General features: G+C 33.3%; 4 protein-coding genes and 3 pseudogenes across 4 annotated transcripts; 3 read left to right on the forward strand and 4 right to left on the reverse strand.

Annotated features, from left to right (window-relative positions):
• Positions 1–584: 584 nt before the first annotated feature.
• On the reverse strand, positions 585–1,488 carry LOC125827843 (uncharacterized). The gene is made up of 2 exons (XM_049507190.1): positions 1,138–1,488; positions 585–1,025 (listed from the first exon to the last, which is right to left on the reverse strand). Exons 1-2 carry the CDS (start codon positions 1,486–1,488, stop codon positions 585–587), a joined length of 792 nt encoding a protein of 263 aa, XP_049363147.1.
• Positions 1,489–6,506: 5,018 nt separating this feature from the next.
• Positions 6,507–10,289, reverse strand: LOC125827841 (cytochrome P450 CYP82D47-like; annotated as a pseudogene).
• Positions 10,290–11,131: 842 nt separating this feature from the next.
• Positions 11,132–12,971, reverse strand: LOC125827829 (cytochrome P450 CYP82D47-like). Its single transcript, XM_049507176.1, has 2 exons — positions 12,001–12,971; positions 11,132–11,885 (listed from the first exon to the last, which is right to left on the reverse strand). The coding sequence occupies exons 1-2, from the start codon at positions 12,937–12,939 to the stop codon at positions 11,262–11,264; spliced, it is 1,563 nt and encodes a 520-aa protein (XP_049363133.1). The 5' UTR covers positions 12,940–12,971; the 3' UTR covers positions 11,132–11,261.
• A 435-nt stretch (positions 12,972–13,406) lies between these two features.
• LOC125827913 (cytochrome P450 82A3-like) lies at positions 13,407–14,769 on the forward strand (annotated as a pseudogene).
• Positions 14,770–15,403: 634 nt separating this feature from the next.
• On the forward strand, positions 15,404–18,365 carry LOC125827830 (cytochrome P450 82A3-like). The gene is given in 4 exon segments (XM_049507178.1): positions 15,404–15,615; positions 16,177–16,527; positions 16,530–17,173; positions 17,591–18,365. Coding segments are annotated over 3 exon segments (1,551 nt in total). The 5' UTR covers positions 15,404–15,615; positions 16,177–16,235; the 3' UTR covers positions 18,206–18,365.
• A 1,280-nt stretch (positions 18,366–19,645) lies between these two features.
• LOC125827914 (cytochrome P450 82A3-like) lies at positions 19,646–21,311 on the forward strand. The gene is made up of 2 exons (XM_049507247.1): positions 19,646–20,566; positions 20,697–21,311. Exons 1-2 carry the CDS (start codon positions 19,646–19,648, stop codon positions 21,309–21,311), a joined length of 1,536 nt encoding a protein of 511 aa, XP_049363204.1.
• Positions 21,312–22,109: 798 nt separating this feature from the next.
• LOC125827834 (cytochrome P450 CYP82D47-like) lies at positions 22,110–24,046 on the reverse strand (annotated as a pseudogene).
• Positions 24,047–25,658: the final 1,612 nt, after the last annotated feature.

Below are 25,658 nucleotides of genomic sequence, written 5' to 3' on the forward strand. Positions count from 1 at the left end.
CATAATTTTTGTTCACACAACACTGTACAATTTATATTTTATAAGATTATAAGATGATACTAAATTTTTTTTACTTACATAAATATTAGGTATATGATACATAGGTGCCTAAAACATTTCAAATTGATACAGTTTTATCATTTCATGACAAAGTTTCAAAGATATAAAGTATCATATACATATTTTATACTAAAATCAAACTAATTTTTTAAATATCTTATACTTAATTTCCAGAAAACTATTTTGTGCATGAAAACTCAAATTTCGTCCATAAATATCGAAATTTTATGTATATGATATATAATATTGGTAAAAAAACAAATTCTGATACTCTATTATTAGTAGATACAAAATTTAGAAAATAATATTATGTATATGATATATAATTGATTCATATGATACCTTTTTTAAATGTTGTCTCTATTAACTTTGGCACACATCACAGCTATTTGGCACTATTAATCGATGTAAAAATTATAAAAAGCACATAGTATACCAATCTAATTTTTATAATAAATTGACAATCATATAATGTTGCCAAAAACATAACATTATTCATTTATTGCATCAGAAAATAGTAACCATTACGAATCTTTCGGGAAGAAAGTACATGTTCTTCTATTGTGACCTTCATGTCCACATTGTCTACAACATTTCGTGTTTGTGGTAATCTTTTCATCTGGATTTTTCTTCCTCTTTTTTCTTGGCCTTCCAGGCATTTTTTTGTATCTTGGTGGCAAGACTACTTCTTCCAAAACAGATTCTGGAGCTATCCAATCACTTTTGTCTGGCATTGGTTCTATTGGAAGTGCATAAGTGTTTGTTAATGCATCATGTTTATAGTAATCAGAGCAGTAGGGATGTACATCTTTAATATTCTTCTTCTTCAAAACAGTCATTGCGTGCGCACAAGATATCTCGTCATGTTGAAATCTACCACATGAACAAGTTTTTCTTTCAAGACATACAATGTATCTTATCGCACCTTCATACACTGCAAAGATATATTCAGAAGATGCAACTACCTGCAAATGTTTAAAAATTACAGATACATCAAACGAATTTGTAATTGGTATACTTAACAATATAACGAGAAGAAAAGTTAGAATCATAAAAATTGATAATACAAATATGTACCTTCATTTTCACACATTTGGACGTGTTTATAATCAATATTTCTTCAAATCTTCTCCCTAATGTTTCCTTTGTATAAGGTGTTATTTCTCGATTTTTGCAATTCCAAGTACCAAATAGAATTCTAACTTCTTCCAGAAAGTCTATAATAGGTAATTGTCGTGCATCAACAAGGCAACCATTTATACATTCCGCTATGTTCGAAGTCATCATCCTCCCCTTGTTCACAGTTGCATGAGATCTAGCCCACCTTTCATACCCAGCATCTTGAAGATACTTCTTAACTCTTCCATCTATTTTTTCCACTTTAGCCATTAATTTTTCAAAATCATCTTTCCGATAAGCCTTTGCCATCTAATAGAAAATATCACTTAGTATGGTTCTGCTTCTCTTGTAGTATGTACACACATTTTTCCAGAGGTGCCATATGCATGCGAAATGAGGAATACTTGGATAAACAATATTTACACTCTTCAATTTCGATCTGATACAACACACATTTGTTCTCTATCACCAAATACATTTTTAAAGTGTTGGAAGAACCATGTCCATGAACAATCATTTTCCGTGTCTACAATTCCATAAGCTAACGGCAAGATACAACCTTCAGATTGAAACACATACCATTACGATTCTTTATATATGATTGTTCCATTATGTTATATTACTATCTTGAAAAATCAAATTAATAAACAACATGCCATACCTATCCCATCGAGTGTACTTGCCGATACAAATGTCCCTCGATAAGATCCGCTAAGATGTGAAGCATCAACAACAACAACAGGCCTACAGAACTCAAACCCTCTCATCATTGGCCTTAATGGTATGAAGAGATACATAAACTCATTTTTTTCCAACTTGTGCATACGTATATATGAATTTGGATACACAATGTTCAGCATATATATGTATTTTGGCATCTATTTGTATCCATCTGCAGGTTTACCCCTAACCATCTCCAATGCACGTTCTTTTGCATGCCATGCTTGTTGGTAAGAAATTTCAACTCCATATAGTGCCCTAACATCCTCAATTATATCGTTTGGAGTATGTTTTCTTTTATGATTCACTAACTTTGGAGCTGTCACACCACTAAGAAACCCAACAGTAGCTTGAACGTTACTTAATACCTTATTCCTCAATGGACATGTATGTTCACTATTGAAGTATCTCACTTTGAATATGTCCGTATTTTTCCTAACGTACGCCTTCAATTTCCAACAACAAGCATCTGAATGACATACTAATACGTAGCTGCAATAAAATAACAGTACACCATACATTATTACAAAGACTTTTAGTTAAATTTGTAATCTGCACACAGTTCAATGACGACTCATATTATATATTTGATATACAAATCAGATAGCACATTCAAAATTCAATTAAACTGTCAAGCAGAAACCCTTATGATACCTAACAACTACAATTGCACCATACACACGTTATTTGTGTATCATGATCAACACGATATCAAATAAATCTTAAAAAATCATCAATTTTATAAGATTGAAGTATCACATACCTTTTGCTATCAGATCTCTTAACTCTAAAATTGAAGCTATGCTTAATTTTATATTTTTCCATAACAGCCATTAGAGTTGCCTTATCCTTGTACAATTGCTTCACATCCACATTAGAAATATTTGTATCTGATATATAATTTTCCACCTCCATCTCTGGTATGTAATAACAATCACAAATTTTTTATTCAACAATGCTTAGAACTTTTGTGTCCATTTTTCCACCTTCAACACACACAATTGCACCTGTTGTTGCATAAAAATTATGTATATCTTCATCACTTCTATCCGATATATAAATGCATAGTGGATACATACCAAATTCTACCTCATGTTTCTTCACTTCTATGTACAATTTCACCCCCATATCATTCCGAATACACAATGGACATGAATTACCTTCTACAACGTATCTGATCTCCATATTTTTTTTTATTCATCAATGTTCAATTCTACTGCAATTGCTGATTTGAGATTAACCAACGAAATATTTTCCCCCACCACTATGCCATCAATTTTGTATTGCTCGTACCTAACATCACTTTCCCATATACCTGAATGCCTTAACAAGATGGAAATATTCATTACAAATCTTCACCAAAAAAAAAATGTTGGAATTTCCAGAGCTTTTCGTAAAATAAGAAATAAAAATTTCAAAATTTGAATTTCGAAATTTTAGTTCAGTAGTGTTTTAAGATTGAATGATTTGCAGATGCATTAAACGTATGCGTTAATTGCGGCAGTTAATTTTTAAATCCCTTAATTAACGCATAAATCTGTTAAAATCCCTTTTTTAACGCACTAACCTGATAATTACAGCTTCTTAATTAAAGTATCCGGCTGCATATTAAAGTATCCGCAACACAAAAAAAATAAGAAAAATTCATAATTTATGAAAGAGTAGGGACAGGAAGTAATTTGTTTATTATACTATGTGCTTTATATAATTTTTACTATGTATGTATGTTGTTTGTATTTCTATGGATTTCTTTGGTATTGATTGGGCTGGATTTGAGTAACGGGCTGATTGGAATTAAGAAGGGAATGGGAAATACGCTCGAAATTGAGTTGGTTTTGGTGTATCTGGAAATCAAATTGAACTAGGCAGAAAATATAGCCCAGTTTTGGGTCTTAAAGAATTGGGAGGCTAGGATAGCAAGTCGCTAATTTTGCAAGTGCCGAATAGAATTTGAAACTTAGCCAAAGTTAGCTAATGAATTAAAATTAATCAATTAACAAGTTTCTTAAATTCAACAAAATAAAATAATTAAATTGATTATAAAATAACTAATTTAATTACAAACTAATTAACTCAAAATTTATAACTATCATTTAAACTAAACTAAATTAGTAGAATATTTAACTAAAATTAAAATCTTTTTGAGATGATTTTCGAAATGTTTATAAAATATACTAGCTATATACAAAATTATATAAAACATATATATTACTTAAAAATTATAAAAAATGATAAAATTAATTAAAAGTAACTTGAAAAATATTTTGAACTTTATAAAAAAAATTAATTATTTCAAATCGTTTGGGATTTAAGAAGCTCTGAAATTAATTATTATCGTGGAGGGTCAAAATTGGGTGTCAATATTTATTAATATACAAATTGATAAAATAGTTCAATTTAATAAGTGAAAAAAATTGATCAATCAGACTTAAATACACATACCAAATGGGGATATTAAAAGTATAGTTGATTGTCTAACCTAAACTTTTTAGTTCGTAGGTAAAAAAATTTATTCTCATTTTCTTCCATATTTTTGATATAATTTAAAATATAAAAAATAATATACCTGCTAATTATCAATATAATTTTCTTCCATATTTTTGATATATTTCTTAAGAAATAATAAAGATAATTTTACTATATCAATCTTTGAAAATAATAAATTTATATTTTAAAAAATGCATTGGCAAATAACTATAATTAATAATAACATTGAATTAGAAATTAAGTAATAAATTATCACTTGATTTTCTAAAATAAACAAGTAACAAATGAATAATTATTTATATTGTAATGAATAAATAAAAATGGATAGAGGGAATAGTTGCTAGCAAAAAATCCGTAAAAAGAGTTAGTTAATATAATATTTTGATTTTTTTTAGTACGTGAAAATTGTTCTCTAACATTACTTTTTTTTTCTTTACTTTTAGTTGTTTTTAATGTTCACCTTGCGCATTTTATAACAACTTAAAGAATGAATTATTTGAAAAATGATTTAGAACAAATAATTAGTGTTTGTCATAATAACATAAAATAAATATGAGTTTGTTTAAAAATGTTCACTTTGCGTTATGTAATTATTATTTTTACCGAGTATATCATATAGGTTGATTTAAAAAGTTTTTTTTTAAATTATTAATAAAAATGGAATAATATGACATGTTATTCATTAGGAGAGAGAAAAATGTCTTTTTGTGTCGAGTATATTTTGAGAAAAATATACAAAATTGGGTGATATTAAATTTTAAAACAAATAAAAATAATATTATTAGGTAATTTTATAAACATGGGTGACTATCTAGGAAAATTACTCTCGACGATGAGAAAACAAGACAAGCTCAATAAAAATAATTAGGGGAAGGACAAGACAGAAGTGGCTCCTCCAGCTGGGTGGAAGTAAAGGCAGTAGTACCTTAAGTTTGCAAATCAATTGCATAATATACCGGGTAATGCTAAATGATCATAAAATTAAATAAGTCTATAGTATTTTTTTTTTATCTAAAGTTAAACTGATTTGTTTTTCATTTTTTAATTAAAATGTATTAAGGTTAAAAGGGTAAAAATGTTTAAAAAGGTAAAATTATGTTAGTTCGAATAACACAAAAAAAAATTGTATAGATTTTCAAGACAAATTACAAAATCATCTTATTTGCTTAAATAAAAAATAATATTATTGTCATTTTAAAATTATTTAAAAAATTAATTTCACTCTCGAACTTTAAACAATAATCAGTTTCCTTCATGTCCTACCTATAATGTATTAACAACAATTGCACCCAATAACTTGTTCATTTTTTTAAAGCCAACGTACATAAATTCCACTAGTTTAAGAGTTAATTACTTAGATATATGATAGTTTGCAATATTATGGATTTTATCAAATTTTGGTGTGTCCAAATACATCAAAATACATGTATTTAGGGATAACGAACTCAAAATTAAGTGTAATTTTTCTATATACATTGTATCCAAATGGGTTCGCATGTATCATGAATATATAGACAAATCTCGCTGGTCTCTCTCCCATCTCACTCTCCACTCTCATATATATCTCGCTCGCATATCTGATATCCCAAATACATGTGAATCACACCGGATACTTGTATATAGTGTGTATCTAGTTTGATTCACATGTATCTAGTATAATAGATAAATCTCGTCCGCCTCCCTCTTATCTTGCTCACCATGCTCATATCTCTTTCACCTCCCTCCCATCTCGCTCACCACTCTCATAGTGTGTATCTAGTATGATTCATATGTATCTGACTTAAAATCTGGTATGAAATTATTAAATAGTAAGATAAAATATATTTATTTCAAACTATAGAGAAAATTAGCAAATATGATAAAAGAATGTTTATGTAACAAAGTAGTTTCTCCTTTTATTAAATTGCTTTCCAAACCCTCATTACTTCTTTTGAGAAGGTAATATATAGGCCTAATGTCACAGTTACAAGTTGAAATTCCCATTGTAAGGGGTCCGAAAATACTTTTACAATCACATTTCAAATGTAGGAATTTTGAAGTTGTGTTATTATTTGCACTACAATATTAGGAACTAGTAGTGTACAACAGTGGCATGATGCACAAATTTTGTGAGCAATATTTTATTCATAAAGAACGGGAGCTAAGCGCGGAGCAAGGAGAACTTCGAGTGGAGAAGCTTTGAGCACTGATAATCCAAAGCTCTCACTCATATCAATTGGTTCATCTGAAGGCCTCTTCATGTCAAACCCCTGCAGCAACATTGCTATTACAAAGGGCACCACTTGAAGGACCAAAGAAATTCCAGGGCACATTCTTCTTCCACTACCAAATGGTATCAACTCAAAGTGATTGCCCCTTACATCGACATCCTTGTGGGTCGTCAAGAACCTCTCTGGTTTAAACTCGTGAGGATTTTTCCATATATTAGGATCGTGATGAATCTTCCATAAGTTCACTAATAAGTGAGTGCCTTTTGGTATATCGTATCCCCCAATAACACAATCCTCCATTGACTCGTGTGGTACAGAGAGCGGTCCAGCTGGATATAAATGTAATGCTTCTTTGACAATTGCTTGAAGATAAACCAAGTTTTTAATATCCGATTCTTGGACCCATTTGTTCTTGCCAACATGAGCGTCTATCTCATCTTGAGCCTTTTGAAGTGCTTCGTAGTTGTTTAAGAGTAAACATAAAGTCCATGTTAAAGTTACGATTGTGGTGTCTGTACCTGCCGATAGTATACCCTGACAAATTCAACATGATATTCAGCAATCTTCTTTGAAATATTAGGTAGGTTTTAGAAGATAATGAAGAAACGTACATACCATGCATGTGGCTTTGATAGCAGTATCGGCATCAAATGCAGGCAGATGTTTGTTTTCACAAATGGAAAGCATGACATCCATGAAATCTTCTGCTTCACCAGATTTAATCTTCTTCGTTTTGTGCTCTGCTAACCATTCTTCAACAACAGAGTCCATTTCTTTAGAAACCTCCTTCATTGCTTTCTCATAGCCTCCAATATCCAGCCATCTTAAATAAGGTAAATAATCAGCCACAACAAAAGCACCTGACAATTCGAACAATCTCCTAATTGCTTTGTGACCCTTATAATTTATTCCTTCTTCCTCGTTACTCCTTCCGAATAACATTTTCTGCATAGTATTCATAACTATATCCCCAATCCATTCCTTCATTTCCATCTTCACAACACCATTTAAATTCATGTTCTTCGCCCAATTATTATGAATCTCTTTAATACCTGATTTTACCTCAAATTGTCTGATGTGTTTGAGCATCTCGATTCGGCGAGTAGAGAAAAGTTCAATTGTGGCAATCTTCCTTGTTTCTCTCCAGTAAGGACCGTAAGAACAAAGTCCAAAAAAGGCTTGTTTGTAAGCCATGATCTCTGAAGACATTGATTTAGGCCGACCTGCTAGGGCTAAATCGTTAGTTGTTGTTATGAATGGGCCTAGACCAGTATTGACAAAGCAGCCCAAAGCCGAATTAAAAGGCTATGTGTGGGATCCGGGTTGATAAATAGAGACTTGGGAGAGCAAAATAGGTTTATGCAAATTATGTGAAACTTTGGCTTTCTGATCCTCTCATCTCCTTTCTATGGTCTAGAATTTCATCCCCTTCTAGTTACCCTCTTCTATGTTATCTATCTATAATTAGTGTGTTGTTACTTTGATGTGGGTATTATACGTTGTAACTTGTATTCCGTAATAACAATATATATATCAGTGTTTGTGTTGAAAATTGAGTTTGTTACATTGGTGCTTTCATCCAGACAGAGGTTTCTCATGGAGGACCAAAGACTCAAGGCTCTCATCAATGAATCCATTAAGGAGGCGAAAGAGTCATTTTCCAAAGATATTGCAGACATTCGCCATATGTTACAGGAGGTTACCGGAAAGTTCATTCCGACAGGGCCTCACATTCGAGATCCAACAATGGAGGTTGCTCGTCGTCCTCATCACGGGAAAGACACTCTTGAAGCCCCCACACTCCGTCATAGGCCAGCTCCGGTGGAACTAGGACAATTTCGTGGTGAAAATCCAGAGGCGTGGATTTTCCAAGCTGAACGCTATTTTGATTTTTACGGAATCGCAAAAATGCACAAGCTAACCTTGGCATCCTTTTATCTCAACGGTGAAGCTTTGGAATGGTATCAATGGTTGTTTTGCAACAAACAACTGGCTGGCTGGGACCATTTTGTGGACAAATTGCTTATTCGTTTTCGCTCCCGTACTAGTGACAAACAACGCGAGTTCTTACCCATTCCCAGAAACAAGAATCATAGGACAGTGGAGTACTCTCAGGCGATTAGTCCATCGTTGGTTAATATTGAGACTTTGGGTCCCATGTTGGACTCCAAATATGACTTGAAGAACAACCCAAACGGCTATTCCTGCAAAGTGTTCGCTGAAATGCCCGATAAGAAAATTGACATGGAAGTCGAACATTCAGTGATAACTGATTCAACAAATCTGGCATCCCATATGTTTGATGAAAATTTTCAAACAGTTTCTGCATTTAAGGGAGAGTACGGTGAGCTTATCATGTTTGATAATAATTGTCTTGCACTCCCTTGTTTGCCTTCGATTTTTAGTCGCACCTAACTTATGGGAAGATCTATATTTGATTACTTCAAGGAATTCGGTCATGCTAACCTCCCATTATCGTTGTATCGATTTCCACCTGATCATTTCGGGTTCAGCTTTCCATTTGATCCTGGTTCTAGTTTGCTCCCCGTAATTCTTGGCACTGCAAACAATTATTCACTCATGGTTGTGGATGATTTCAAGGAACTCATTGCGATTAATGACACTAAGAATATGGATACACCATTGGTGTCTCAAAATAAGGAGGCCAATTCAAGAAATTGTGTAGCTTGGGTCATTGACATGTCTCTTCATAGGGATACAACTAGCTTTCTGATTCCTTTAGCTAACAAGGAATACATAGTAACAAAGGGTTATATTGCACCAAAAGGGCATACAAAGTTGCTAATGAGTGTTATATCACATATCTACAATGTTGAGATTATGTTCTTTGAGTCACTTTATCTCCTAAAAGCGGAAGGTTGGAGTCGCCCTGTGATAATTTGGAGCAATGTACTGCTCATCGGTAAAGTTGTAAGAGAACTGCCTACACCTGCTTCTAACTTGCTGCTGTTAGTATGTATAGCTTCCTTAATAGCTCCAATGAGAATTCTCACAATGATATCAAATTGGTACTACTTGAACCTTGAGGACAAGGTTCTTATTGGGGCTGAAGGTATTGTTATGAATGGGCCTAGACCAGTATTGACAAAGCAGCCCAAAGCCGAATTAAAAGGCTATGTGTGGGATCCGGGTTGATAAATAGAGACTTGGGAGAGCAAAATAGGTTTATGCAAATTATGTGAAACTTTGGCTTTTTGATCCTCTCATCTCCTTTCTATGGTCTAGAATCTCATCCCCTTCTAGTTACCCTCTTCTATGTTATCTATCTATAATTAGTGTGTTGTTACTTTGTTGTGGGTATTATACGTTGTAACTTGTATTCCGTAATAACAATATATATATCAGTGTTTGTGTTGAAAATTGAGTTTGTTACAGTTGTGAAGCATTCTTTGGCTAATTTGGGATCGCTAACTACAACAACCTGATGAACTCCAAGCTTCATTCCAAAAATTGGCCCGTACTTATCTGCCATGCGCCCATGATTTTGTGAGGTAGTTGATCTGTGTCGGATCCACCCAGAAGGTGGAGATGGCCGATAATAGGCCATGCTCCGCCAGCTTCAGCTACTCTTCTACTTTTACTGGAAACTTTTTTGCCAAGAAAGAAGAAAAGAATAAAGGAGCTAGCTACTGTAACAGCAATCAAAAGGATATCCATGGCTGCTCTGCTCTGCTCTGTTTGTGAAAGGAGCTAGGAATCTTATATACAATACAAATTGTTATTGTTTTTACAATATCACATGCTCTTCAAGATTATTTTAGGTAATGAGATTTGATTTGAGTACGCACCGAATTAATAAATTCACTTATTATATGCAATAGCTCTTAAAATTATACTAGGTGTGTACGTTAAGCTCGATTCATTTAATACAGGAAAATCATATTCATAACTTCCCATATCACATGTTGTCCAACTCACGAGTACAACTTGGCCTTTTTGAGAGGTAGGATGAATTTCTCCCCACGTGATCTCATCACTACTGGCCCTAAAAAATTCTCACAAGGTACAAATTAAGAAATTATAAGGCGTCAAATATTAAGTGAATACTGTGGCCTCAACCACTAGGTACAGAATATTTTGGTCACCAGGACAGACATAATTAAAAAAATAAAAAACATGTTCTATCTCTTTAATAGTATCTTAAATTATTAAATGCGTTGATCATATATTTTAACGTTAAATTGTAGATTCAAATTACTAGGTACAGTAATATTCATGATCAAGTTCTCGAACCAATTTCTCAGTTATATTTTGAATAACATTTGATATTGAGTAAATCGACTACGAATGACCAATGTCTCGTTCGTGAGGAAGTATACGTTATTTCTACACGATGATTTTGAGTAAATCAACTAGGACTCTCTTTTTGATATCTTGCCAATAATGAGCCATAAGTGCCCAAGCACAAAAGGGAGTAGTTGTTGCCCAAGAGTTCTACTGTCAAGGCCTGGTGGTTAAGCAATCTTGGGCTATCTTATTATCATTCACCACCAAAACTTGATGGCCCTAATGTAGGACTCCTAAAATACTTTTACAATCACATTTCAAATGTAGGAATTTTGAAGTTTTGTTATTATTTGCATTACAATATTACAAACTAGTAGTAAACAACAGTGGCATGATGCACAAATTTTGTTTATCATTTCATTCATAAAGATCGGGAGCCAAGCGCGGAGCAAGGAGAACTTCGAGTGGAGAAGCTTTGAGCACTGTCAATCCAAAGCTCTCACTCATATCAATTGGTTCATCCGAAAGCCTCTTTATGTCAAACCCCTGCAGCAACATTGCTATTACAAAGGGCAAAACTTGAAGGGCTAACGAAATTCCAGGGCACATTCTTCTTCCACTACCAAATGGCATTAACTCAAAGTGATTGCCCTTTACATCGACATCCTTGTGGGTCGACAAGAACCTCTCTGGCTTAAACTCGTGAGGATTTGGCCATATATTAGGATCGTGATGAATCTTCCATAAGTTCACTAATAAGCGAGTGCCTTTTGGTATATCATAGCCACTGATAGTACAATCCTCCATCGACTCGTGTGGTACTGAGAGTGGTGCAGCCGGATATAAACGTAATCCTTCTTTAACAATAGCTTGAAGGTAAACTAAGTTTTTTATATCCGATTCTTGGACCCATCTGTTCTTGCCAACATGAGCGTCTAGCTCATCTTGAGCCTTGTGAAGTGCTTGATAGTTGTTGAGTAGTAGAGATAAAGTCCACGTTAGAGTTACGATCGTGGTGTCTGTACCTGCCGACAGCAAAGCCTAAACAAGACAAATTCAGCAATCAGATCCACATACAAGCTCAACAAAGTGCATATAGTTGATACGAGATCAGAATAGAAACAATTTTTGAGTAATTTGATCTGAAGAAACGTACCATACATGTAGCTTTGATAGCGGTATCGGCATCAAATCCAGGCAGATCTCTATCTTCACAAATGGAAAGCATGACATCCATGAAATCTTCTTCTTCACCAGATTTAATAATTTCTTTCTTCGTTTTGTGCTCTGTTAACCATTCTTCAACAACAGAGTCCATTTCTTTAGAAACCTCCTTCATTGCTTTCTCATAGCCTCCAATATCCAGCCATCTTAAATAAGGTAAAAAATCAGCCACAACAAAAGCTCCTAACAATTCGAAAAATCTTCGAATTGCTTTGTGAGCCTTATTTATTCCTTCGTCCTCATTACTCCTTCGCCCTTTTCCGAATAACATTTTCCCCATAGTATTCATAACTAAATCCCCAATCCATTCCTTCATCTCCATCTTCACAACACCATTTAAATTATTCTTCGCCCAATTATTATAAATCTCTTTAACAGATGATTTTACCTCAAATTGTCTGATGTGTTTGAGCATCTCGATTCGCCGAGCGGAGAAAAGTTCAATTGTGGCAATTTTCCTTGTTTCTCTCCAGTAAGGACCGTAAGAACAAAGTCCAAACATAGCGTGTTTGTAGCCTATAATCTCTGAAGCCATGGATTTAGGCCGGTTCGCTAGGGCTAAATCGTTTGTTGTGAAGCACTCTTTGGCTAATTTGTGATCACTCACAACTACAACCTGATGAACTCCAAGCTTCATTCCGAAAATAGACCCGTACTTATCTGCCAAGCGGCCCAACACTTTGTGAGGCAACTGATCAGATTCAGATCCACCGAGAAGGTGGAGATGGCCGATAATAGGCCATGCTCCGGCAGCTTCAGGTACCTTTCTACTACTACTACTCTGCTTTTTAGCTGAGTAAAATTGTTTGTGAAGAAAGAAAAGTACAATAAAGGAGCTAGCTAATGTAACAGCAATTAGAAAGAAATCCATGGCTAATAAAATTTATCAGTCGTCTTCTCTAATGTGGATCTATATGAAAGCGTTAGCATTTTGACATAACTTTATGTGGAAAAGATATATGGATCCTCTCCTATTTTTGGAAGACTCTTATTAAGGAAATAATAATAATATCCATTAGACAAAGGGACAAATTTGCATTGGGAATGGTGATAGTGATGGCGTGTGGACAAATGCCAAATTGTATTATATGACTTTTTGGTACACAACCCCTAAGTTATTTTCCACGCCTTTGCTGTCATTTTCTCTAGCGTACCAACAATGCTTTAAATTTTTCTTAAGTACTAAAACATTTGATTAGTTGATATATCAAAATCAATGTAATTTCACGTGGAGAGATTAAGGACTCTAGTTATATTTTCCATCATACATAACACATAATCTTGATCATAATTAATCAGTCATCTAATTAAGCATTCTCCCTCTAATTTCCTTAAGCCATGGATTTCTCTCTTGCCATTACTTATGCTAATACATTTATTATTTTTCTCTATTTCATTTACATGCCTTTTGGGATTTTTAGTAACAAAAAAGGCAACATTAACAGCAGAACACCCTCTAAAGTTGCTGGATCCTGGCCTGTAATTGGCCATCTTCATCTTCTCAGTGGATCTAATCTGCCTCACAATACATTTGGGCTCATGGCAGACAAATATGGCCCAATTTTCACAGTAAAATTTGGAGCCCATCAAGTTTTGGTGGTGAACGATAGGACGATAGCCCAAGATTGCTTTACTACCATCAAGATTTTATGGAAATAATGTTGTCCCTTTTTGAAGATGCTATAGATGAAGATCTTGATGGTTTTGATGTTGGTACTATTATAAAATCTACATGCTTGGTAAGGCTATTTTAATTAAAGTACTTTCAATATTTCTTTTTTTTTTCTCCGTGTCCGGTACCCATATTGTTGCCCCGTAACCCGATTAAACTGGGATCGGGAGGTCCCACATTATTGAGGGATAAAACGCACCCTAACAAACGCAACTCTATATTCAGGGGGATTTGAACCAAAGACATCTGGTTAAAGATGAAGAAGTACTTATCACAACCCTCGTGGGTTACTTTCAATATTTCATTTTGAAATGACATTATAATGTTTACTAATTTTTTTATTTATTTTTGGTTAAATTCCTCTTCTCAATTTTTTTCTCTTAATATTTTGGAAGGCTATGCTAGCAGGAGGATCTGACACCACAGTTGTAGCACCTAACATGGACTCTCTCTTTGTTACTCAACAGCCCTCATGTAATGCAAAAGGCCCAAGAAGAACTAGACATTCAAGTTGGAAGAAATAAACTTGTTGATGAGTCACATATAACTAACTTGGTCTATCTTCAAGCTATTGCTAAAGAATCGTTACGTTTATATCCACCTGGACCACTCTCAGCGCCTCATGAATCCATGGAAGATTGAACTATTGGTGGCTACAATATCCCTAAAGGTACTCGAGTACTATTCAACTTGTGGAAGATTCAACGGGATCCGACTGTTTGGCCAGAATCGGTTTATTCAAGCCAGAGAGGTTCTTAACGACTCATAAAGGAGTAGATGTAAAGGGAAATAATTTCGAATTGATTCCATTTAGCTCTGGAAGAAGGAGTTGTCCGGGGATTTCTTCAGCACTTGTGTTGTTGCACTTGACTTTGGCTAACGTGTTACAAGCGTTTGAAATTACAAGGCCATCTGATGAACCAATTGCCGTGACTGAGAGGCGAGAGCTTTGGTATGACTAACCTTAAAGCTACACCACTAGATATTTTCGTTGCTCCAAGACTCTCTCCAAACTTGTATCAAATATGAAGCAATGCTATATATATATTGAAATTTTAATATAAGCTTTTAATCTATAAATGTCAAGCTTCAATGTGCATTATTTAAGTGCACGCTTTCAGTTTCATTAAAGGTTCTCTTATCTTGTATATCATGCTCTAGAAAATGACATTTATTTGTATTATTTTTAAAAAATATATATATATTATGTGATTTTGAAGCTTGTCTAAAAATTAACACAAAATTTGTTCTTTATAAACCAAATATCTTTGATAAGTACGTAGACATTTGAACATAATAATTGTACAAGATATTTTGTGAATCAAACCAAGTTGCGTAAACATTACAGTATTATTTATCAGTCAAAATTTTCATGCGTGTCAAGAAAAAAAAGGAAAAAGAAAGATGTTGATCTTTTTGTAAACTTTGAATGATTCAATTTAGTTATTTGGACACTAGCGACTGTAGCTAGAAGTCAGAAGATGGGAAGAATAACTAGTCATGGCCATTGAAAATAAACAGAATTCATCCCAATAAAAATAACTACTCCCTCCGTCCACTATTCCTTCTTTTTAGAGTCAAACTATAATCAATGTATTTTTTCATCATAATGATATACAAAAAATTATAATTTATGATACTTTTCGTATAATTTTTGTATATCTAAATTTTTCCAATAAATGTTTGTCATGTGACAGTTAGTAACCTCACACGCCTCATCTCTTCAATAATGAAACTTTATCTTAAAAAACATAATTTATTATACATAGAGAGAGAGACATAATTTCAATATATATAGACATACAATTTGTTCTCTGGTTGTTGGTCTTGTTCTTTCAAAGCTACCGTCTGGCTTCTTCAACTACTATTTCATTGGTAACGTTTTCCTTCTCACTTATTTTCTTATGACTAAATATTCCGACCCCCTTTTGTTGGCTTTGTTTATTTGTTTTTTCGAGTTAGATTTCTTGTCGGATCATACGTAACTCATCTAATAATTACTATTTCATAAAGTTATTTTCTTTGTTGAAAAACAAAAATCATAATCAAGAAGTAATATATATACTACTGGTTGAGTGATCATCTGATAAATCAATCATTCGTTTCCTTGTATTGGATTGAATAATTGTTACCTCGATTATTCTGGTCTGGTGTTCATCTTAAATTTTGTTCGACATACAAAGAAGGTGAAATTGAATTATCATCAGAGAAAATCAAAGAAGGTGAGATTGCAACACAGCTAGGATTAGTTACATATTAAGTAGAATTAAGAATCATTAATTATGATTTAGGTAACACTACTAAGTAGTAATTAATAGGAGTACTTTTTTCGTTCGCTTTTACTCGTTTACTATTCCAAATATTTTCATGGAAATTAAATAGCACTTGAATTGCTTAGTCTTCTCTTGACTACTCAAAAATGTTGAAATATTACAGAAGCAACAGAGGAAAAACCAGCAGAGAATTAAAGGTGCACATTTTGCCAAATTAAAGCAATGGATTACTCTCTTGCCATTACTTATGCTACTACATTTGTCATTTTTCTCTACTTCATTTACATGCTTTTTGGGATTTTTAGTAACAAAAAAGGTAAAACACGCCCTAAAGTTGCTGGATCCTGGCCTGTAATTGGCCATCTCCATCTTTTCAGTGGATCTAATCTGCCTCACAAAACATTTGGGCTTATGGCAGACAAATATGGCCCAATTTTCACAGTAAAATTTGGAGCCCATCAAGTTTTGGTGGTGAACGATAGGAAAATAGCCCAAGATTGCTTTACTACCAACGATAAGGCTTGGCAAGCCGGCCTAAAGCGTTGGCAGTAGAGCTCTTGGGCTATAACTACGCCATTTTTGGGCTTGGCCCATACGGCCCATATTGGCGAGAAATGAAAAAAATAGTCGTACTCGAATTACTCTCCAATCATCGTGTACAAATGTTAAGACATATTCGAGAATTTGAAGTGAAAACATCTATCAAAACAACGTATGAAAGGTGGTCGAAGGAAAAGATAAATGATTCTTCAAATTTCGTCAGAATAGAAATGAAACAATGGTTTGAGAACTTGGCCATGACGATTATTATAAGAATGCTTTTTGGAAAAGGACACGATTTTGAAGAAGGAAAAAGGGCTAGAAATGTAATGACAAATTTTTTTAAGTTACTTGGTGCATTTGTCGTAGCTGATTTTATACCATCACTAAGATGGTTTGATATAGGAGGATATGAGAAGGAAATGAAGAAGAATGCTAAGGAAATAGATTATATTCTTAAAAAATGGCTAGTAGAACACAAGAAAAAGACAAGTTGTGGAGAAAATAAATGTGAGGATGATAAAGATTTTATGGATATACTGTTGTCCCTTTTCGAAGATGCTATGGATGAAGATCTTGCTGGTTTTGATGCTGATACTATTATCAAATCTACATGTTTGGTAAGTTTATTATAATCTACTCTTTCTACTTTTTATTCTATTTGTGTGGCTATAAAAGTCCGTCAATTATTAGAGGTAAAATGAAGATTTTGAATTAATGGGCGGGGGTTGTTTTTACAAAATATAAACTTGTGGGTCAATTTTTATATTTGAAAAATCTCAAATCATGATTTTTGGAGGCTTTGAAATTTCATTTCATGATATGAAATCAACACAAAATATGTCATTTTTTCGAAACGGACTAAAAATGAAAGAAAGTTATACAAATTGGAATGGAATAGAGATAGTATACCTTTTCTTTTTAATCTGACATATATTATACACCATATATGCTATATCTGAATTTTAGTCTTTTCATTTATAAAAGTCATTATATAATTTAGTAATTTCTTTTTCTCCTTTTTCCTATTTTGGAAGTCTATGTTAGCAGGGGGATCCGACACCATAATTGTAGCATTAACATGGACTCTCTCTTTGTTACTCAACAACCCTCATGTAATGCAAAAGGCCCAAGAAGAACTAGACATTCAAGTTGGAAAAAATAAACTTGTTGATGAGTCACATATAAATAGCTTGGTCTATCTTCAAGCTATTGCTAAAGAATCGTTACGTTTATATCCACCTGGACCACTCTCAGCGCCCCATGAATCCATAGAAGATTGCATTGTTGGTGGCTATAATATCCCTAAAGGTACTCGAGTACTATTCAACTTGTGGAAGATTCAACGGGATCCGATCGTTTGGCCAGAACCCGATTTATTCAAGCCAGAGAGGTTCTTGACGACTCATAAAGATACAGATGTTAAGGGAAATCATTTTGAGTTGATTCCATTTGGAGCTGGAAGAAGAATTTGCCCCGGGATTTCGTCAACACTTGTGTTGTTGCACTTGACTTTGGCTAACGTGCTACATGCATTTGAAATTACAAGGCCATCTGATGAACCAATTGACATGACTGCAAGTTTTGGGACGAAAACTACACCACTCGAGGTTCTCATTGCTCCAAGATTGTCCCCAGATTTGTACTATTAATAACTTCTGTCACTGAACTTAAATCAAGACTTTTGGAGAGCTTTTTTCTTAAGACATAACTTCTATCACTAAACTTATGTCCTGTGACATAATTTGTGCCCGAAACGTATGTTGTCCTGTGGTATAACTTGAGTCATTGAACTTATCTTAGAGCATAATTCGGGTTATTAAACTTATGCATTGAACTTAATCTATTTTGCTTCCAAGGATGTTTCCCCTCTTTCCGTCCATCGTCTTTTCCCCTTTATGTCTTCTTCAGAGAGGGATGGGCTCCTTGCTAGAATTGCTACCACCCTTTCTCATGACTTTTCTTTGCCAAAAAAAATCCAACGTATGAAGCAAGCAGAACTTATGCCTTGGGGCACAATTTATGTCTTGACTTATTTTTATTTTGCCTTGGTGCATAACTTATGCCTTGCGGTTATTTTTTTATTTTTTTCGTTGTTAGGGACAATTCCTATCATTTTTTATTTCAAATTTTTAAAGATAAAAATTAAAAGCCATCAATTTTAAGGAGAAAAAATTAAAAAACACTCCCAAAAAAAAGTATTTGTGTGAAGGTCTTATTATTGCCTTCTTGGATCCTAGTTTATGCTACTAAAATAAAATATCAATCCTACTCTCTTATTATTTAACGCTACTTAGCACCGCTAATTATGTGGTTGTGTGAGAGGAAAGCATGATCAATTAGAGTTAAGTAGCATAAAGTAGGAATGACAGAAAGGAAGAGGAAGACTGCTTTTAAGTACTCCCTTTATTTTATATTAACTGAATTTTTTAGTCTTTTTTCATTGTTCATAATAATTGAATTGTTCAAAGTTTAAAATGAATATCTGAAATATTTTCTATATTTGCCCTTTTCTTTAAAAAAGTTTGATATCTTCTAAGAGATAAATTGCACTATTTACAAAGTTACGCTTATGATTTCACAAAAGACAATAATAGAAATTATGATTTAATAATATAATTAGTGTGCATTGTCTCAAAATTCAGTTAATATGGAATAGAGGGAGTATCGTTCATAAGTGTTAGGTAAGAGGAGAACAAGATAAATTAGAAGATTGATTAAGTACATGTTATTAAGTGGCGTTAAGTATAATTAAGTACCTATCATTAAATAGCGTTAGGTAAGAGGGGAGTAGGATTATTAATTATATAGAGTAGCATAAAGTAGGAATAAGGAAGACGTTTCAAGTATCTATCAAGTATTAAAAAGTATGTTAATTATGATTTTATGATTAAGTAGCGTTAGGTAACACTAATAAGTAGGAATAATTACTTCTACTGTTTCACTATTTCAAAAATAGTTTTTTTTTTATTTGTTACTTCTTCATGTTGTACTCTTTCAACATTAAATACTTACTCGCAGTGGTACAATATTATAGAAGCAACACACCAAATTGAGGAAAAAACAGCAAACCATTCTTTCAAATTAAAGCAATGGATTTCTCTCTTGCCATTACTTATGCTACTACATTTATTATTTTTCTCTACTTCATTTACATGCTTTTTGGGATTTTTTGTACCAAAAAAGGTACAACACCCCCTAAAGTTGCTGGATCATGGCCAATAATTGGCCATCTCCACCTTTTCAATGGATCTAAGATGCCTCACAAAACTCTTGGGCTCATGGCAGACAAATATGGGCCAATTTTCACAGTAAAATTTGGATCCCATCAAGTTGTGGTGGTGAACAATAGGAAGATAGCCCAAGATTGTCTTACTACCAACGACAAGGCCTTGGCAAGCCGGCCTAAATCGTTGGCATTAGAGGTCTTGGGCTACAACTACGCCCTTTTTGGTATGTGCCCTTACGGCCCATACTGGCGAGAAATGAAAAAAATAGTTGTACTCGAATTACTCTCCAATCATCGAGTACAAATGCATCGACACATTAGAGAATTCGAAGTGAAAACATCCCTCAAGCAAATTTATGAAGTGATGAATGGTTCTCCAAATATTGTGAAAATAGAAATGAATCAATGGTTCGAGAACTTGACCATGAACGTTATTTTAAGAATCCTTTTCGGTAAAGAACATGATTTTGAAGTAGAGAGGGCTAGAAAAGCAATTCGAACTTTTATGAATTTATTTCGTGTATTTGTTGTAGCTGATTATATGCCATCACTAAGATGGTTAGATATAGGAGGATATGAAAAGGAAATGAAGGAAAATGCTAAGGAAATAGATTATAATCTTGAAAAATGGCTAGTAGAACACAAGAAAAAGAGAAGTTGTGGAGAAAATAAATGTGAGGATGATAAAGATTTTATGGATATAATGTTGGCCCTTTTTGAAGATGCAATGGATGAAGATCTTGCTGGTTTTGATGCTGATACCATTATCAAATCTACATGCTTGGTAAGTCTATTTTAATTGAACTACTTTCTACTTTTTATTTTTATTTATAAGGTAATAAAAAGATGAAATGAAGGAGGATATTTTCAATACTTCATGCAAATTTACTAATATTTTTTTCCTATTTTGGAAGGTTATGTGGGCAGGAGGATCTGACACCATAGTTGCAGCACTAATATGGATTCTCTCTTTGTTACTCAACAACCCTCATGTAATGAAAAAGGCCCAAGAAGAAATAGACATTCAAGTTGGAAGAAATAAATTTGTTGATGAGTCACATATAAATAACTTGGTTTATCTTCAAGCTATTACTAAAGAATCGTTACGTTTATATCCACCTGGACCACTCTCAATCCCTCATGAATCCATGGAAGATTGCACTGTTGGTGACTATACTATCCCAAAAGGTACTCGAGTACTATTCAACTACTGGATGATTCAACGAGATCCAACCATTTGGTCAGAACCTGATGTATTTAAGCCAGAGAGGTTCTTGACGACTCATAAAGATATAGATGTTAAGGGAAAACATTTTGAATTGATTCCATTTGGTGCTGGAAGAAGAATTTGCCCCGGAATTTCCACAACACTAGTGTTGTTGCACTTGACTTTGGCTAACGTGCTACATGCATTTGAAATTACAAGGCCATATAATGAACCAATTGACATGTCTGCCAATTTGGGGATAAAAGAGACACCACTCGAGGTTCTTCTTGCTCCAAGATTGTCCCCAGATTTGTACTACTAAATATAAACTCCTTATTAGTAAACTCTAAATAAAAAAAATATGTCATTTAACAATAAACACCATTGAAACGTACTCTTTTAAAAATACATATTATCAAAGAGTACTAAAGCCTTTACCTGCATTAATTAATTGTCATTGGATCCAATGTTGCTATAACTATGCTTTAGGGACATTTACAAAGAGTACTAATTGCCGTTAAAAATACATTTTAGCTATAATTAAGCTATTGCCGTAATTAACTGCTGCTAAAGATCATTTGTAGTATCGTGCATCTTCACTATAGTGTTCATAATTAAACAATTCGCTCATCTCTATGTTCACAGCACCATATTTGTTTGCGAAGATAGAAGAAAATAAAGAAGGAGATAGCTAGTGTAAGGGCAATCAGAGAGAAAACCATGGCTATATTAAATATCGTATAAAATTAATACATAAGTTAGGAATGAATTTATACACATAATTAATCAGTGCATCAATTACTTAAATTTCTTCATGATGTAACTTTATTCATGTGTTAGTAAAACATGCCATGTGTTAGTAAAACATGCATGATTTTAAGTAGTTATCAAATGACCCCATATTGGTTACGTTTGTCTGCCATTATATTGATAAGTAACTTCTCATTGATGAATCCAATATTTGAAAACGAAAAGACAATTCTTCTATAAGAGCTTGTTTGAATTGATTTATTTTAACCGTTTGTAAGTTAAATGGAGTACTATTATTATAAAGATCTCTTCGTTTCAGATCTCATATATATATATATATATATAGAAATCTTCCGTAAAACAAACATAAAACTAAAATACAACATTGTAATTATCAAAAAATTATAGCATAATTATAGCCTTAATTTACTGAAAAGGATCAGCTTTTCATTCATAATAAAGATTAGAATTCAAGCGTGGAGTAAGGTGAACTTCGAGTGGAGAAGCTTTAAGAATTGTCAATCCAAAGCTCTCACTCATATCAATTGCTTCATCTGAAGGCCTCTTAATATCAAACCCCTGCAGTAAAATAGCTAACACATTGCACAACTTGAAGGGCGAACGAAATACCGGGGCAAATTCTTCTTCCAGTACCAAACGGAATCAACTCAAAGTGATTACCCCTTACATCAACATCTTTGTGAGTAGTCAAGAACCTCTCTGGCTTAAACTCGTGCGGATTTGGCCATATTTTAGGATCGTTATGTAACTTCCATACGTTCACTAATAAGCGAGTCCCTTTTGGTATATCATATCCACTAACAACACAATCCTCAATCGACTCGTGGGGTAGTAAAAGTGGTCCTGGTGAATATAAACGTAACGATTCCTTAACAATAGCTTGAAGATAAACCAAGTTCTTGATGTCCGATTCTTGAACCCATCTATTCTTGCCAATATGAGTGTCTAGTTCATCTTGGGCCTTTTTTAATGCTTCGTAGTTGTTTAGGAGTAAAGATAAAGTCCATATTAGAGTTACGATTGTGGTATCGGTACCTGCCGATAGCATAATCTACCAATCCAAAAACCAAAAAATTCAGCAGTTCATTTCACTAAATATGAACATAATGAGTGAAAAAATAATACTACTACTCCCATGTGTCCTATGAACACTACTTATTCCTTTATTTAGTATTTCTTAGTTTCAACATTTGCACGTGACATATTTAAGATCACAATATTTAAACAACATTTTGATGTGTTTTTAACTAGGAAAGTAACTAAGAACATACCATACAAGTAGTTTTGATAGTGGTATCAGCATCAAAACCATGAATATCTTTGTCTTCACACATGGACAACATGACATCCATGAAATCATCTTCATCCTTACATTTATTTCCCCTTAATTTCCTCTTTCTTCTATGCTCAGCTAACCAATCTTCAACGATAAAGTCGATTTCTTTCGCAGTCTCTTTCATGGCCTCCAATATCCAACCATCTTAGATAAGGTAAAAAATCAGCCACAACAAAAGCACCCAACAATTCAAAAAGTCTCCGAATTGCTTTGTGAGTTTTACTTTTTTGTTCATCTTCATTACCTGTTACATAGGCGGATCTAAGATTTAAAAATTCTTGAAAATATGAGCACAAAACATAATACTTTTTACTATTACTTAATAACATAAATACAAAATTATATATATATATACCTTTATATTGTACTCCAAATAGCATCTTGACCATAGTGTTCATAATTAAATTCCCAAACCATTCCTTCATCTCCATCTTCACAACACCATTTAAATTACTAATACTATTATTATAAATCTCTGTAACAGCTGATTTAACTTCAAATTGTTTGATGTGTTGGAGCATTTCGATTCTCCGAGCTGAAAAGAACTCAATGGTGACTATTTTTCTTATCTCTCTCCAGTAAGGCCCAAGCCCAAACATGGCGTAATTGTAGCCCAATATCTCTGAACCTATGGATTTGGGCCGAGTTGCAAAGGCCCTGTCATTTGTAGTGAAACATTCTTTGACTATTTTGTGATCACTCACAATTACTACTTCATTTACTCCGAGCTTTAATCGAAAAATAGGACCGTATTTTTCTGCCATTTGGCCATAGATTTTGTGAGGCATTTGAGGTTCGTTGAGGAGGTGGAGATGACCGATAATCGGCCATGCTCCGGTAGCTTCTGGTACATTTTTACTCTGCTTTTTAGCTGAGAAAAATAGTTTGCGAAGATAGAAGAAAAGAAGGAAGCAGATAGCTAGCGTAAGGGCAATTGGAGAGAAATCCATGACTATGATGATCAATTTGTTAGCCTTCTTTTTAAAGTGAATGAAAATGTATTAAAATTATTATCAAATAAATTATGAATTATTTCATACACAGATAATTAATCAGTGCATCAATTACTTAAATTTCCTTATGATGTAACTTATTCATATGTTTTATCAAAACATGCATATATGATTTTATGTAGCTATCAAACAACCCTATATTGGTTAATGGTTACGTTTGTCTGCCTTTATATAGATACTTAAGCTTTTCGAAAAAATAAATAAATTATACACGTCTGAATTCTGTGCACCGCATTATTGACTAGTGGGCCAAAAATGACCTACTTTAAGTTTAGGATGAACCATTTTTTATAGAAAAACTACCTAAATGGGCCATAAAACTCAAAATAATTACATGTTCATACTTTAATCCAAAGTAATTCAAGAAATACTCATTCTCTCTCTCAAAAAAAAAAGAGCAACTTTCACATATAGCAAACATAAAATAATATTTGTGTGCTATAATTATAGTTTGCGTAATTGCGCTCCATAGCAAACATAAATATGTATATTTCGCTATACATATACAAAAGAAAGCAATTGTATAATCTGTTTCGGTATACATATACAAAAGATCAATTGTATAATTTGTGTTTGTATAAAGCGAGAAAGAGAGAAAGACAAAAGAAAACTGGGCAAGAGAAGATCGTATTTGTATAATCATAAGTGTATAGGACAAAAATATATGCATTTGTATTTATATATACAATTTTCTCTCGCTTTATACAAACACAAACGCAATGTATACATTTGTGTTTGTATAAAGTGAGAGATGTGAGTGAGATCTGGGAAAAGGGAGAGAGGGGAATGGAAATATATGTATATATACAATTTTCTCTCGCTTTATACAAACATAAATACATTTTATACATTTGTGTTTGTATAAAAGCGAGAGAAGCGAGGGAGACTGCCCAACGAGAACGAGAGTGGCGAGCGAGATTCACCAGGAGAGAGGCGAACTAACAACAGTTTGCTATGGGGTACAATTAAATCAAACTATGGTTATAACATTTAATTTGAATTAATAGTTTGCTATTATATACAATTTTCCCAAAAAAAAATAGTTACACCCTATACCCCATTCATTAAGGCAGATAATTTTCGCTTAACTGATATTAAATCAGTATCACATATTGTATTGATATCATTAAGGATGATAATATCACTTAACAAATACTAAATCAATATATATATATATATATATATATACTAAATTAAGTTTTAAGGCTGATAATATCACTTAGCTGATACTAAATCAGTATATATATATACTAAATTAAGTTTTTTTTTTCATATTTGTTTTTTCAATCAGATTTGTAAATCATATTTCAAGAGAACTTAACAACTAATAATGTCTAAGATTCACACTGAAAATGGAGCAAAAATGTATTTTCTTAATATGTATCCGAGATATTTGTATTTGGAGATCAAAATAGGTGATATGAATGACAATATCGAAAACTCATGAAAAGATAGATTATTAGCAGATAAACTAATGAGATATGTATTTACCACGGGAAAATACTGGAAGTTACATGCTGATATTTAACTTTCACCATTATGGTGGATC

Source organism: Solanum verrucosum, unplaced genomic scaffold, assembly GCF_900185275.1.
Source record: "Solanum verrucosum unplaced genomic scaffold, falcon-dt-bn FXZP01000064.1, whole genome shotgun sequence".
NCBI lineage: Eukaryota > Viridiplantae > Streptophyta > Magnoliopsida > Solanales > Solanaceae > Solanum > Solanum verrucosum.

What these genes read in the sequence shown, in the direction of transcription:
- LOC125827914 (XM_049507247.1), top strand. Translation starts at nt 19,646, where the DNA reads ATGGATTTCTCTCTTGCCATTACTTATGCTACTACATTTATTATTTTT. An exon ending in TTATCAAATCTACATGCTTG is followed by an intron (nt 20,567 to 20,696) that starts GTAAGTCTATTT and finishes CTATTTTGGAAG; the next exon opens with GTTATGTGGGCAGGAGGATC.
- LOC125827829 (XM_049507176.1), bottom strand. Translation starts at nt 12,939, where the DNA reads ATGGATTTCTTTCTAATTGCTGTTACATTAGCTAGCTCCTTTATTGTA. An exon ending in CTATCAAAGCTACATGTATG is followed by an intron (nt 11,886 to 12,000) that starts GTACGTTTCTTC and finishes TGTCTTGTTTAG; the next exon opens with GCTTTGCTGTCGGCAGGTAC.
- LOC125827843 (XM_049507190.1), bottom strand. Translation starts at nt 1,488, where the DNA reads ATGGCAAAGGCTTATCGGAAAGATGATTTTGAAAAATTAATGGCTAAA. An exon ending in CCAAATGTGTGAAAATGAAG is followed by an intron (nt 1,026 to 1,137) that starts GTACATATTTGT and finishes AAACATTTGCAG; the next exon opens with GTAGTTGCATCTTCTGAATA.